This window comes from Grus americana, chromosome 5 (assembly GCF_028858705.1).
Source record: "Grus americana isolate bGruAme1 chromosome 5, bGruAme1.mat, whole genome shotgun sequence".
NCBI classification, from domain to species: Eukaryota; Metazoa; Chordata; class Aves; order Gruiformes; family Gruidae; genus Grus; species Grus americana.
The window spans coordinates 55,165,938-55,180,776 of NC_072856.1; the positions used below are offsets into that span (position 1 = coordinate 55,165,938).

General features: G+C 40.6%; 2 protein-coding genes across 6 annotated transcripts in view; one reads left to right on the forward strand and one right to left on the reverse strand.

Annotated features, from left to right (window-relative positions):
• ATG2B (autophagy related 2B) overlaps positions 1 to 10,430 on the reverse strand; it is a 49,678-nt gene extending 39,248 nt beyond the window's left edge. For 2 of the 3 annotated variants that reach the window (XM_054828600.1, XM_054828599.1), the window contains exons 1-4: positions 9,811 to 10,430; positions 6,009 to 6,171; positions 3,974 to 4,126; positions 2,903 to 3,005 (exon numbers count right to left, since the gene is read on the reverse strand). In XM_054828600.1, the coding sequence (XP_054684575.1) occupies positions 2,903 to 3,005; positions 3,974 to 4,126; positions 6,009 to 6,171; positions 9,811 to 9,972 (581 nt within the window). In that variant the 5' untranslated portion in view covers positions 9,973 to 10,430. The remainder of the gene's footprint in view (positions 1 to 2,902; positions 3,006 to 3,973; positions 4,127 to 6,008; positions 6,172 to 9,810) is intronic. The other variant, XM_054828598.1, reaches the window with a different exon arrangement.
• Positions 9,785 to 14,544, forward strand: GSKIP (GSK3B interacting protein). Of its 3 annotated transcripts, none has more exons than XM_054828604.1 (3): positions 9,785 to 9,924; positions 11,763 to 12,021; positions 12,646 to 14,544. In XM_054828604.1, exons 2-3 carry the CDS (start codon positions 11,764 to 11,766, stop codon positions 12,805 to 12,807), a joined length of 420 nt encoding a protein of 139 aa, XP_054684579.1. In that variant the 5' UTR covers positions 9,785 to 9,924; position 11,763; the 3' UTR covers positions 12,808 to 14,544. The 3 variants fall into 3 exon arrangements, with proteins under 3 accessions (XP_054684579.1, XP_054684577.1, XP_054684576.1); XM_054828602.1 differs by lacking the exon at positions 9,785 to 9,924 and adding an exon at positions 10,379 to 10,505; XM_054828601.1 differs by lacking the exon at positions 9,785 to 9,924 and adding an exon at positions 10,521 to 10,739.
• Positions 14,545 to 14,839: the final 295 nt, after the last annotated feature.

Sequence of the window (14,839 nt, forward strand, 5' to 3'; positions counted from 1 at the left end):
TGGCATTGTTTAACATCTTTGTCAGAGACATGGACAGTGGGATTGAGTGCACCCTCAGGAAGTCTGACAACAACACCAAGCTGTGTGGTGCAGCTGACACACTGGAAGGAAGGGATGCCATCCAGAGGGACCTTGACAGGCTTCAGAGGTGGGCCAATGAGAACCTCATGAAGTTCAACAAGGCCAAGTGCAAGGTCCTGCACATGGGTCAGGGTAATCCCAAGCACAAAGACAGGCTGGGCAGAGAACGGATTGAGAGCAGCCCTGAGGAGAAGGACTTGCGGGTGTTGGTTGATGAGAAGTTCAACATGACCCAGCAACGCGCGCCTGCAGCCCAGAAAGCCAGCTGTATCCTGAGCTGCATCAAAAGCAGCACGACCAGCAGGTCAAGGGAGGGGAGGGGTCTGCTCCACTCTCAGGAGACCCCACTGGAGTACTGCATCCAGCTCTGGGGTCCCCAACATAAGAAGGACATGGAGCTGTTGGAGTGAGTCCAGAGGAGGGCCACAAAGATGATCAGAGGGTTGGAGCACCTCTACTATGAAGACAGGCTGAGAGAGTTGGGGTTGTCCAGCCTGGAGAAGAGAAGACTCCAGGGGAGACCTTATAGCAGTCTTCCAGTACCGAAAAGGGGCCTACAAGAAAGCTGGAGAGGGACTGTTTACAAGAGCATGGAGTGATAAGATGAAGGGTAATGGGTTTAAGCTGAAGGAGGGTAGATTTAGATTAGATATTAGGAAGAAATTCTTTCTGTGAGGGTGGTGAGGCACTGGAACAGGTTGCCCAGAGAAGCTGTGGATCCTCCCCTCCCTGTTCAAGGAGTTCGAGGCCAGGTTGGATGGGGCTTTGAGCAACTTGGGCTAGTGGAGGGTGTCCCTGCCCATGGCAGGGGGGTTGGAACTAGATGATCTTTAAGGTCCCTCCCAACCCAAACCATTCTATGATTCTATAATACTGAGAGACAACATATATAATAATCTAGTAAAAAATCTCCACATATTAGAAATTACAGTGGAAAAATAGACCTACCTTTCCTTAAATAAAATGTATCAAACATCAAAAGAACATGCTATTTAACAGTTTGCTTCAATCTAGTTTTTAAAGTATAGAAGTGGTTTGTTCTGGAAATGGACTTCCATAAGAAAAATAATTACAGTTTTACTGATATCTCTCGTGAACTGAACATAACCTGAAGCTTATGAATGTGTAAAACCAAATACATTTCTTAAGCATTTCTCAGTAAGAATCAGTTTTGCTTCATAATGATTTCAACACTTTGCAAGAAAGTATCCCCTAGGTCAGAAAAAATACTTTAAGAACATGTGCAATATTCAAGTTCAAAGTAACTGTAGAGTACATGTGGGCTCTTCTTAAAGCTCACAGAGGACCTAAAATCTTCCAGTGTAATTTTTTTCAGGACTGTATCTTTCTTTATGAAAATACTTAAAGCATCTTCAATATACAAGAACAACCGTTAAGATATTAAAAACCCTTTGCGTAGGAGAGGGCCTGATTTGCCAGTAATATCCATTGACTGTTGAACATCTGAGAAAGTGGTATTTATTAATTGATTAGCTTATCTTTGGAAAATCTAGAACTCTTCTAATTTGATGGTTAAATGTCTTTAGCTTTGTGTTGCATTTGCATGGCAAGGTTTTGGTAGCGGGGGGGGCTACAGGGGTGGCTTCTGTGAGAAGCTGCTAGAAGCTCCCCCTGTGTCTGACAGAGCCAATGCCAGCCGGCTCCAAGACAGACCCGCCGCTGGCCAAGGCCAAGCCAATCAGCGCCTCTGTGATAACATATTTAAGAAGGGAAAAAAACAAGTTAGGGAGAGCTTTTGCAGCCGGAGAGAGGAGTGAGAAGATGTAAGAAACTCTGCAGACACCAAGGTCAGTGCAGATGGAGGGGGAGGAGGAGCTCCAGGCGCCGGAGCAGAGATCCCCCTGCAGCCCGTGGTGAAGACCATGGTGAAGCAGGCTGTCCCCCTGCAGCCCATGGAGGAAGGATGAGGGGGTGTAGAGATTCCACCTGCAGCCTGTGGAGGACCCCACGCCGGAGCAGGTGGAGGCACCTGAAGGACACTGTGGCCCGTGGGAAGCCCGCGTTGGAGCAAGCTCCTGGCAGGACCTGTGGACCCATGGAGAAAGGAGCCCATGCCAGAGCAGGTTTGCTGGCAGGACTTGTGACCCCGTGGGGGACCCACGCTGGGGCAGTCTGCTCCTGAAGGTCTGCACCCCATGGGAGAGACCATGCTGGAGCAGTTCGTGAAGGACTGTCTCCCGTGGGAGGGACTCCTTGTTGGAGCAGGGGAACGATGAGAGGAGTCCTCCCCCTGAGGATGAAGAAGCGGCAGAAACAACGTGTGATGAACTGACCGTAAGCCCCGTCCCCCTGTGCCGCTGAGGCGGGGTGGAGGTTGAAGCCGGGAGTGAAGTTGAGCCCGGGAAGATGGGAGGGGTGGGGGGAGGTGTTTTGAGATTTGATTTTATTTCTCATTCCTCTACTCTGTTTTGCTTGGTAATAAATTAGATGAATTTTCTCTCTAAATTCAGTCTGTTTTGCTCGTGACGACAATTAGTGAGTGATCTCTCCCTGTCCTTATCTCAACCCATAAGCTTTTCGTTATACTTTTTCTCCCCTGTCTAGTGAACAAGGGGAGTCACAGAGCGGCTCTGGTGGGCACCTGGCCCTCAGCCAGGGTCAACCCACCACAAGCTTAAACGTGTTAAGTGGAAGCTGAGGAAAGAAAATGCTCACTGGCATTGTAAAAGAGGTGCTCAAGATCTAGTATCTGACTGTATACTAAGAATTTGTACACATGGGTAAAATATACTGTACAGGAAATGACAAAAAGTGCCTTAGGAAAAACAAAAAAACAGATAAAAACCCCAAACACTTTTACCTTTCGATTCTGATTTCAAGTGCAGATCCACTTTTAGAGTTTTCCGGTACATGTTCTATTCGCAAAACAGTATCTAAAAAGGTAACTTTCACTCTTCTTAGAACTTAAATGAGAAAACAACAAGATACCATGCAAGCATTTAAGTCAAGTTACTCAACAATGACTTCCATAACTAATTTAAAACTGTGTTTCATTTTGGTTAAGTTCTCAATATTTACTTCAGTGGACATAATCAAGTTTAATAATGTAACAAGACATCAAGTGACAATGTAAACTCCTTCTAAATGTCTCATACGTACATCCATACCAAGCAATGGACCTTTAATGCATGTATATTTGAGCAAGTGACAACTCAGACCAAGTTGTTCTATGGCTCAGTGAGGATGGCCCTCAAATAAAGTACATGCTTCATTATGCACCATGTCTGTACTCCTAAAAATTGCTATAGCACCACGCTACTGCAGCCGAATACTTCATTTCCCTTAGCTCTGACATTTCGGCATGAGGTTCTCCCCCACACAAGCTGGTCACAAGCCCTCCATTTCTTCCACTTAAAAAAAGCAACAAGAAGAACCAGAGTTTCTAAAGTCCTTCTAAGAACACGGTGTGACTATTGAGATACGTATGTCCCAAAAGGTCAGCTCTGTTTAAAAACAGCAAAAAAGCCATTCTCTGTTTCTCCCTCAACAGCATCACCATTAACAATCTAAGTCTGTGTGAAGAACTAAATTGGAACCTCCAAAACTACGGCATCTCACCAATCATTCAAACACAGATTTATCTGGATTTGTTCTGGTGTAAACAAACACCAATTTGCCCTGAAGTAGGATTCATTCTGTCCACTGAGGGAAGTATCCACATATTTCAGTAATTAAGTGTGGTGTCCCATCCCCTCCCCCACCTCCAAAAACATGATTAACTGTCCTGGCTTCCTGTTTAAATTTTACAGGTAACAAGTAAAAATTTATGAGACAAGTTATGGCGAATGAGTTGCCATTTTGTAAAACTGAGACACAACATAAACTGTTTTAATCTCAGATGTTCATTCAGATGTCAATAATTAATTCATACCTGTTTCAATAGTTTCTGCAAATTTCTCAAGTCCTTCAAAAGGCTGGGACCCTTCTCCTTGTTCATCTGTCAATTTTTGGCTAAGACACTCTTTTGCAAGCTGCATGCTACTGGTCATAAAACTTGACCAATACATAGGCTCAGACCCAGATGCTGTGGAGTAAGATAAGTCTTAATCAATTTGACTCTGAACATTTTGAAATAATAAAGACAAAATGAAATAATGCATTTGGCATTTCCAGAAAAGAGTTTCAATAGCTTAGTAAGAAGTCATACTAAAAAAAAAAAAAGAATCTAGCTACAATCTCTCTTTATACACCCTACTACTTTTACCAATGCAATCTAAATAAAGTAATTTTAGAGTCCGGTATTTGAAAATTCAATATAAACAAGATGAAACCAGGATTTAGTGAACCAATCTTCAGCACTTCTTTAAGCGAATACTATCCAAGTACTTTTATTATATTGGTATGATTTTGCAGGCATAATTGACAAAACAAAATCAAGGAAATAACTCTTTTTTTATTAAGAATTACTTTAAAGTTTCTTATTCCATTTGAAACATACCCTAGATAGGGAAAGACTAAACAAGGTTTAAACAAGGTTTAAGATGCTATCTTAGCGTATTAGAACACGTTTTAAATCTCTAACACAGACCTGACATAATAAATAAAACATAGTAAAATCCAAAACCACAGCACATATTAAGCTGAACAAATTTTTTAGCAGCCAGATTAACTTGACAGTGCATTCCTACCAGCTAATGCCAAGCCCATTGTAAGCAAATACTCTAAAACTAGATTAGAAAAGTTTATCAACTTCAACTATAAGACTCTACTGTAGACAAACAAAAGTAAAACTAGCACAAATATAAACATGTTAGACAGGCAAAACATTCCAGTTTAGCATTCAGGCCTAGAAACATCCATATGGCTATAGAAGTGTCATGAAACCAGCACTGAGGGTTTTTTTCTACTGTATTACAAAGCTCTGTACAAAGAGAACTAAATGGATGCAAGTGAATAAATAAAGCTTCCTCCTAATACTACCATTCTTTCAAACTAATAATCTTACATCAGAAAGTAAGATAGCTCAAAATTTAGTTCCAGTTAAATAAGAATGAAATGCAGAGTATATATAAGCAAGTTACTTAAGGTAACTTGCAAATGATTGAAAATAGGGTTTATGCATTTTTTTTCTCTTCTTTATGATGCATTTAAAGAAATATTTTCTTCCATCTTCTCTACACTATAAAAAAAGAAAATAAATTAAAATCCTTCAGACATTCATCCAAAGTTTTCCACATGCTAAAAATGCACTAAATATTCTACACACACTATAACAACACATCTTAACAGAATTTACGCAGGTTTGACAGTCAAACTTAATCACTAGGACAGTCTGAACTAGATCAGGTAGATTCATATGGATACAGACAAGCTAGAAGAGCTCAGACAATCCTCTCAGCATTACAATCAAAGGTAGTAAGTATTTAGGGTACTTAAAAGTCATTATTTCAGACTGTGACAACACTTAAGATGTATTAGTTGTTCTCCAAATACACAAGAAGATTCACCTTTCATCCTAAAGTTGCCAAAGAAAACCAGAACCTCACTGAACCCCCACTCATAGTCTCACACTGTTGTGTTATCTTACTGACACCTAATAGCCAGCTACTAATGCTGACTAACAGCACTTGGCATACAACACCCAAAAAACCTAGCTAACAAAAACTCCTTTCCACACTATTATTTTCATTTCAACATGTCTGAAACAGTTTGGAAGAAGAGATAGAACAGTAGGAACATTATAAACATTTTAAGTTATTTAACAGAACAACAACTAATTGAGAAGCACTTGACAACCAGTTGACAAACACCTGACCGTTTCTTTTTTTATTACATTCTCTATCATTGAAGTATGTAAATTAAATTGCACTTTAAATAAGACTAAGAACTGACTAAAGCAAGTGTAGCTTTTTGCCTCTGAAAAACTGTAAAGAATCTCCTCTTTAAAAATTAAAAAATAAGCCTACCAAGCCTTGGTCTTGGCCTGAAGACCATCTCTAATCCTTTTACTTCTAATGCACAGTTATCCTGTAGCAACGACCCCCATGGAACAGACAAAGAAATTGACTGGATAAATCCATCTGTGACCTCCAGAGGTGCATCTGCAGACTCCAGGATCTCATTAAGACACTAGAAGAATAAAATAAAAATAAAATAATCATATCCATAATTCTGAGTATAACAAATAAAACATATTGAGGCTACCAGAAAATGAATTATACTCAAAAAAACAACAGACTGGCCACTTTCAAGTATTTTGATTCCATCATAATTTGTTTCACATTAATCACTTTGCTTTCAGCATAATATAGATTTCTCTGTGGTACCCGTATAACCTGTATTTTCGCACTATACCAAAAATTCTACTGTCTTACTATTACAAATACTACAGTAGTGACACGAGTTAATCTATTCTTTCTCTGGCAATAATTGAAGAAAGCTGAAAACAGGCTGACATTAAAAACGCAAAAAGTACCTGGTTTCTGTGACAAGAATATTTCACTAGCATGTAATTTCAATGTAATGTTCATTTTACCTTTCTCTGTGACATGGGAAAAATGAAACCTAATAATCATCTCTTCCTATATAACATACTTGCAATTTCTACATTTCATTTTAACGTGTTCAATGTTCAGCACTAATTTAAAAATCAAAGCTCAGTGGACAGACCAATATTCTACAGAAACTGTTCCACTAATCCCATCCTTTATAGTGACATAAACAAAGCTACAATCAAGTTGTCCTCAGTATCATACAGATTAAGTGAAACTGATGAGAAAAACAGAACACCAGCTCTGAAGAAGTAACTTTGGATTTTTAAGTTTTTCACAATCCTCAGAAAAGACTCACTTGCTGAACTATATCGCTTTCATTACATCTATACAGAGTCCAAAGAGCCTCTTTTCAAATGAAACATTCTTTGCATTTATGTTTAAAAAATAAATATGCAAATCCCTGTTTGTACCTTGATTCAAAAAATTAGTTAGAAATTAAATTATTCAACAAGACCTATCTAAGATGCTTTAATAAAATAAAAGCAATCACAATCACATACCAAATTTGGTGAATGCTACTTTTTAATATACACACTGAAGACTGTGGTTGTAATACTAGGACATAACCTTCAACTGGCAAAAAAGTGTGGTTTTGACCTTCCTGTGTTGAACAGGGCCAATGAATTTCCCTAAGAAAATACATAAATTCTACATCAAAAGTTTTCTTTTAAAATGAGGATTTAAAAGTTGTTTTACATTTTAATTACATTTAAAATGTTGTTCTAATTATATAGGATAATTTTAAAATAAAATGAACACAGAAGTCTTCAGAAAATGACATTTTTCATTCTTAAGTCTCCAGGTGCAATTTTCCCCATCATGTTAACTTATTGCTCTACTTATGGTCTTAATAACTTTGCCTCTAGAATTTTGTTTGCTTGCATGTTCAGTTTTTCTAGTTTCTGTTCCAAAGTCCACTCAAGCAGCAGTAAAAAAGACACCAACTTTAAAGAAACAGAACCTGAAACAGTTCTATCAGGAAATTATTTAAGAATCAAATAATCGACTAAGGTTCACTGACATGAAAACTTTATTTTGAATTAAATGTAAGAATTTTAGATGTGGTAATAGCATAAGATAAGGCAAAAATAATTATTTGGCATGAAAATATATCTGAAAATATCACAGATTCATTTAAATTACTTGAACCATTACAAAATAATTTGCTATTGCTGTAAGTAAGATAGTGACCAAAAGCTATTGTGAATAAATCTGATCTCAGATGTCTTTTTGCTACCAACATACGTGGCAATAAAAAAATAGTATATTTTAATACTTTCCTTATTACTTTGAAACAAAAATTTACTATGTAAAAGCAAAAAAAAAATCAAGTATTTTTATAGCTAAATTGCTTCACAAAAAAGCCAGTTGTTCCTAGAAAGTAGCAATCAGAGCATTCCAAGTGAAATTTTAAACTGAAGCAGAGTCTTCACATCAGGACTTGTTTTTTACTAAGTCTCCAGCTAGAATCACAGTAATTCTAATAGTGAAAGAGCTATTTCATGTATATTAAAATTCAACCACAAGCATCATGGGTTACATTTTGGTATTTCTAAACAGTACAGGTCCCAAGTAGCAAAGGGGTTATACTAATAGCCCCAGGTATTCCTACATATCTCTGTAAACATGTAGGATACTGGCTAAAGTAGCTACAATGTTAAGATGAACAGAAATACCCACAAAAATGCATAAGATAATATGTAAAAATACAGTCATTCTGGTGATTCATAGAGAACAAGCTTACAATGACTGGCGGGGGGGGGGGGGAAGCTGTAGTACTTCCGCGACATCTGTTTTTGCAATCTGTCATACGTGAGAAAGTCACGTGCAGAGAACCTCAAACATATCATTGTTTACAAGCCAAAAAGAAAAGTGCTGATCTACAAATGGGGAAGATAACCTAAGCATTATTGTATATACGTTTAATCACTGTGTATACATAATTAACTGTTCATTTAGCACTGGTCACTAACTGCTGGTGTTTCAAGTATTTACATTTTAAATAATGCCACTTTGATTAGTGAAGAGTGCTGTGATACCCACTAGAGGGCATAATAATTCAATTAAAGCGAGACAGCCTTACTGCCTGGCATAGAAAACAAGGTGCAGACACAGCCAGGAAAAAAAAAAAAAAACAAACAAGCAAACAAACAAAAAACCCCACAGTAAAACACTGGTACTATTAAGCATTTCTGCAAACGTCTGTCTCTTGCCACTTTCAAACATATTTTCACAGAAACAACTGGAAAAACATTATTTGAAAACATCAGATATTCACAAGTATTTTAAAATGTACCCAGCATGGCCTAATACCAGAACACAGTATAATAAAAAAATGCATTTTGAAACCTAGTACCTAGTTCATCATCTGTGCTCCCCTGGAAGTCAATGACTGACACACAGCAGTGCTTACGGCTCCTCATGACCGTCACTTGACCAGCAGGTAGAATTCAATAACATTGGTAATTAATCCGAGAAACTTTACGAAATATTACAAACACGGACACAGACCTTTGGATTACTACAGTAGACTAGAAGTGTGCATATGTGTGTGTATAAATAAACACACACACATATATATAAAAACACACACCAGGACTGAAAAAAAGCTTCAGTTGGTTCAAAGCATGACAGCCCACCTGCTACGCAAACTCCACCTAAAAACAGCTTTCCATTTGTCAACAAGTACTTCCACCATTGCAAGACTAGAGGACAATTTTTAGAGATCTACATGGATTAAACTCAGCATAACACTGCCACTAAGAACAAAGGTGCCTCCAAGATGAAGACTAAGCAGAGATAGCACAGGGATTACTTTATGTTTTTATCATCTGTAGTAGTAGTCAGTAAACATGCTCCTCAATAACTACAGCAGCAACTTCTAGTAGTTTGGGCTACACTAGCTCCTTCTCCTTGAAATATCAGCAGCTATTGCCTTCTTTCAGTTTTTGTTTCCTTTCTCATAACTAAAAATAATGAAACCAAAGCGGGGCTAAAAAAAACATATCCATAATAAATGCCCAGATTTTCATTCTTTTTAAGTGCTCACATACCAGAGCAAGGTTCCCTGGATGAAATGCTAATTATGGCTGTAACTTTTTACATAAAGGAGGCTGGGTGCTGAAAATAAAGTGGGTGGCAGCCGGGGGCAGGGAATCAGCTGGTCCCTCAGACGCAGCAGGAGCCGAGGGGGTGAAGCGCCGGCATCTCTTACCCACTTATCCAGAGGGACCTGCGTCAAGGAGCCGGTGCCCTGGTAAAGATCCAAGCTGAGCTGCTCCAGGCTGAGCTTCTCCTGCAAGAAGTGGCCCAGGTACCTCTGCAGCAGGTACCTGCAGGCCCTTTTCTTGATGGACTCCGAGAAAGGCCACGGCATGGCGGCTACGCGCCGGGGGCCGCGGGGCCAGGCAGCGGGCCGGGGCTGGCCCCTCGAGGGAGGCGAGAGGGAGGCGAGCGGCAGCCGCCGGGCCCAGCCTCGCCCCTCAGCGCGGGCTACCGCAGGGGCTTCCCGCTGCCAGGCGGCACCCCCGCCGCCACTCACACCGCCAGCGGGGCGGCGCTGCCTCCCCTCAGGGCGAAGAGGTGCTGACAGGTAGCTCCATCCTCACTCGGACACCGTCGCCGCCATCTTCTCGGCGGCCCGCGAGCGCGGAGGGGGCCGCCGCAACCGCGCTGCGCAGCAGAACGGTGCGCGGAATAGGGATAAGGGGCCGGGGGCCGGCGGGCGGGTGGACCCCCCCCGCGTCAGCTCTTCGCCGCCAGCGAGGGCGGCCGGGCCGATCCGGACTGTTTGTCTCCTTCCTACCCGCGCGCCCCCCCGCCGCCGAACGCCGTCACCGGCACCGTGACGTCCACGCGGAAGTGGCGTTGCCGGAACGGAGGAGGCGGGGGCGGAAGCGGCCGCTGGAGGTCCGTGAGGGGGCGGTGTCGCGCCGGAGGGGCCTCTGCTGCCGGGCGGCGCCGGGGCCAAGCGGCGGGCGGGAGCTGGGAGTGCCAGGAGCCTTCGCGTAGCGGGTGGTGTGGGGGGCCGCCTCTTTAGCGAGCGGCCCCGGGGGAAGCAGCAGAGCGAAGCGGCAGGCGCCGTTGTGTCCGGAACCGTTTGGGGTCGGGCGGCGGGGCCTTGGCCGCCCGCCGCCGGGGCTGGTAGGTGGGCTCCCGGGGCGCGGCGGTGCTGGTGGGGGTGATGCCTTGCGCCTGCCCGCCCTGCTTGGGGCAGTGGCAGAGGTGTGATCCGTGGCTGTTTTGCTGTCATTAAGTCGGAGTGATTCATCGCGAATGGGAGGCTGCGCAGCTCGGTGGCCAGGTCCCCTGTCGCCTTAGGTTTCTCTGTAATTTGTTTGCATGTCCAAGGTGGGATTTGTCCGGAAGGGAGGACTGTCATGCTGTGAATGTCTTGCGTGTCGCAGATCGGTTATTGCCAGCCCCCAGCGCGCAGCTACCAGAGCAGTCGGGGCGGGTCCCAAGGGGCTTTCCCTGCCGGCCTTGGGCAGGCTTCCCTGCGGGGTTGGTAGCGGGGGCCCCTTGGTGACACGGGCACCTGAGAGGCAAATGCCGGAGCCGCTGTGGTAACCCCCGCAGTCTGTCCCTTTTTGGTAATAGTTGCTTGCAAAGGCCTGCTGTGAATGTCTCTGAAATGTGTTGACAGTTGTGCATAAAAGCTTAACGAGAGAATTGTTCTTTAGTGACTGTAAACAAAAAGCTGCTGTTAATGTCTTTATAGTCTCTGATAACCCATTTAGTTCACAGACTTTTCTAAGTCTCTCTTAAATTCACCAACAATAGGGTTTTATTTTCTACAGCTATTGATTTGAGTTTTTCCAGACATGACTTGTCTTCCCACTGCATTCTGGATTAGCAAAGTACGGAATTAATTACTGCTGAATCATAACAAAGGCTTATACAACAGAATGCGAGTTACTTGCATAAGAAGAGGCAACTTCAGTGATACTGAGTCTGCTTCGATGTGCTAACGTAACCTTCCTAAGCAGTTGTTCTCAACATCTTGGTTTTGTGTTCTCTGGACTGTCATCTCATGAGTTACAGAAGTCACCGGCTCTCTTGTTTTCCTCTTTGTGAACAATGTTAAATATATAACTCTTGTTTTATGGTGTTAATATATATTGAGTGTAGTGATGATAAATTTAAAATAAATGTTTCCACATGCAGAATGGAGACTGATTGCAATCCTATGGAGTTGCCCAATAATACAGGGTTTGAAGAGGATTCTGATTATAGAGACTTTGAAGGAACAGATGTGAAAGATATGAGACTAGAAGCTGAAGCTGTTGTGAATGATGTTCTGTTCGCTGTCAGCAACATGTTTGTCTCAAAAACCCTTCCCTGTGCAGAGGATGTGGCATATATCAATGTGGAGACCAGGGAAAGGAACAGATACTGCCTGGAGCTCACTGAAGCAGGACTCAGGGTAAACTAATTTGTTTATAATTTCTTAAGCCTCTTTGTTTTGAACAGTGATCATGTTCAAAAGGTGCCTGGAAAAATACTTCGGTGACACCAAAATAGTATACATATTCCTCTTGTACATTTATGAAAGCCTGTTCTACATGTTTTCTCCTAGAAAGTGGAACTTTAAGTAGTTATTTCCAACAAAGCAAGAGGAGAAGTTAATGAAAAAACAGGTATTTATTTGAGACACAAAATTATGAAGATTGAAGCAGCAATTTGTTACAGGCATGTCAGTCTTTGGGTTTCTCGGGTACCCAGATAAGTCAGTAATACAGCATATATAGAACTCCTTTTCGCACCATTTGTATTTTTTGTGCAAACACATAGATATAGGACTTCTTTTCAATGGTCATAATGATAGATTTTACCAATATTCTGAGTTTTGGACAAAAGGTATTTGAAGCTGTCTAAATACTGTATTACCGCTAAGCCCCATAGTAGAAAGCACAGATTTAAATCCAGTATCTTTTGTTCTCACATTACTGTACTACCCTGACTGGCGAAGTTAAACATTGTGATATTTGTTTCCCATTGCAAGGTGATCCTAACCACAGAAGTTTAACCAGTGATTTCTTTGTTGCAGGTAGTAGCTTATGATTTTGATCAGACCGACGACAGATTGCAAACTCCATACCATGAAACTGTCTACTCCTTATTGGACTCTCTCAGCCCTGCATATCGAGAGGTGTTTGGAAATGCATTACTACAAAGACTAGAAGCTTTGAAGAAAGATAGTCAGTCATGATTTACCCAGCAGTGAGGCAGGTTTAGTGCTGGAAGGAATTGTTAGTATGAGGCACTGAGATCTTTCTTACAAAAACAGTCACAAACATCTTAAGCTTCATTTCTTGCATTAAGATCTAATTCATGCTAATACTACTCTATAGCATTTTGCTACAGTGGATTTGCATATATCACAATGCTATTAAAAGCCACTTCGATAAATTGTAACATTAATAAACTTTTTTGTTTTCTTATTTTGTTGTAGGTGAGCAAGTAAGTGGCTTCTTACAACATTAAAAAATTTGGTCTCTTTTCAAAGTGTTATTATCTAAAACTAAAAAAATATAGAGGCTGAATGTTATATATATATGTAGTAATTTTGTGTGTGTGTGCTTACTGATAATTTTCATATCTGCTTTTGAAAATAGAAGTTAACTACTTGCTCTACCCAATTAATTAGAAGTAATTGGGAAAACTACTGTTCTGCAAAGAACAGAATTTTAGCTTGATTTGCTATACATAAATCTGAAAATTCTCAGCTTTGGTAACAAGAAAGATGGTTCTTGAAACAGTTGAGCCTTACTTATATACTGACAGTATCAGAGTTAAAAGCAAGGCTCAGTATTATTTATCTGTCCTTGTCTATGGCAACCAGCAAACTCCAAATAATAAATGAGATGTACTGCTAATATATGAATGTATTGTCTGAATCACAAATGAGCTAAGCACAGAATTGGGATTTAATGGGCTACATTTCCTAAAGATTATGTTATATATGCTATATATATGTATATGTATTCTATACTGTAACTGTTTGAGAGGCTTGGAAGACATTTTAGCCTGTTTACTATTCTGAATGTGTGTTTACATGATGTACAGGATATACCCAAGAGTATTTTTGCTTCAGCCTTTACTTTCTATGATACCGTACTTTGGTACTCCTGTTTTTCACGTTCTCCCTCGATTGTACAGTGTCCTCTCCTAATGAATACTAAGTAAGCACTGTAATGTTAATTGCATTGTATTGGTTTGAAACCAAAGGCTGTATGAAATTTGCTAAGACTAATACAAACTGGAAGATATCACTTGTATTTTCTACTTAAAAACTGGTACAAATCTCTTTTTATAAAGCTATTGTTCTGCTGTAACTTTTCAAGTATGTACTGAATGGTAGACTTTTTAAAAATTACAGTTGGTTAGAAATACCAGTACTGTTGAACTAACATTATGTGACATCCATGCTTTTTGTATTCTTGTATTATTCAGTATTTGTGCATCTTTACTTAAATAATCCTGCCATTATTCTGCCGTGCTTCTGTGACAAGTACATGCAGTAGCTTTTTTGGAGCCACGCTTAGGGATACATTGGTTCTCATGAAGTCACAAATTCCAGTGACTTCAGTATAGCTATATTGACTTCTACCTGCTAAGGATTAGTCATGTTAGTAGAGCTTTTGTAGTATCTTCGGGACAGTGATGTACAACTATGACTGACAAGACCACTGTAGTTAGCGCTTCTGTTTTCCAGAGTTTAATTTTGTGTTTATTATCTTTTTAGGTTGAAACTTCTGATATTAATCTTCTGTCCTAGGGTATGCTTCCATGCTCTAAAAATTGTTCATAGGCTGTCTTTTGCACACAGGTCTGTGGCACGTGGTTAGTCCTCTGTGAGGAGAATGTACTTTACCAAATTTATATTTGAATATTTTCCCTTGCAACTAATTTATTTCAATGACTAAAGCATTAAATAAGTGCACCAGTGTGTTGCAGTTTTCTTGGGGGAGAGGGGAGCTACGGGAAAGACGGGGAGTAAGCAACCAAAGTCATCATGCCCATAAAAAAAATTGTAAATATCAGATAGTTAACAAGTATTTGAAAATTTTAAGCTGCAAACTTGTATCTGCTGAAATTTCATCATGAAAAAACGGAGTAGGTGATTGTAAAGAGGGACTTGGAAGTGTTAAATACAAGTGGAAAAATGCCAAATTAAATGTTATATTGCTAAGATTATATTTGTTTCTGAGACATCTTTAAAATGCTTTGTCATTTCATGT

Coding starts and splice junctions, on each gene's coding strand:
- GSKIP (XM_054828604.1), top strand. CDS start 11,764: ATGGAGACTGATTGCAATCCTATGGAGTTGCCCAATAATACAGGGTTT. Junction 12,022..12,645: donor TCACTGAAGCAGGACTCAGG/GTAAACTAATTT, acceptor TCTTTGTTGCAG/GTAGTAGCTTATGATTTTGA.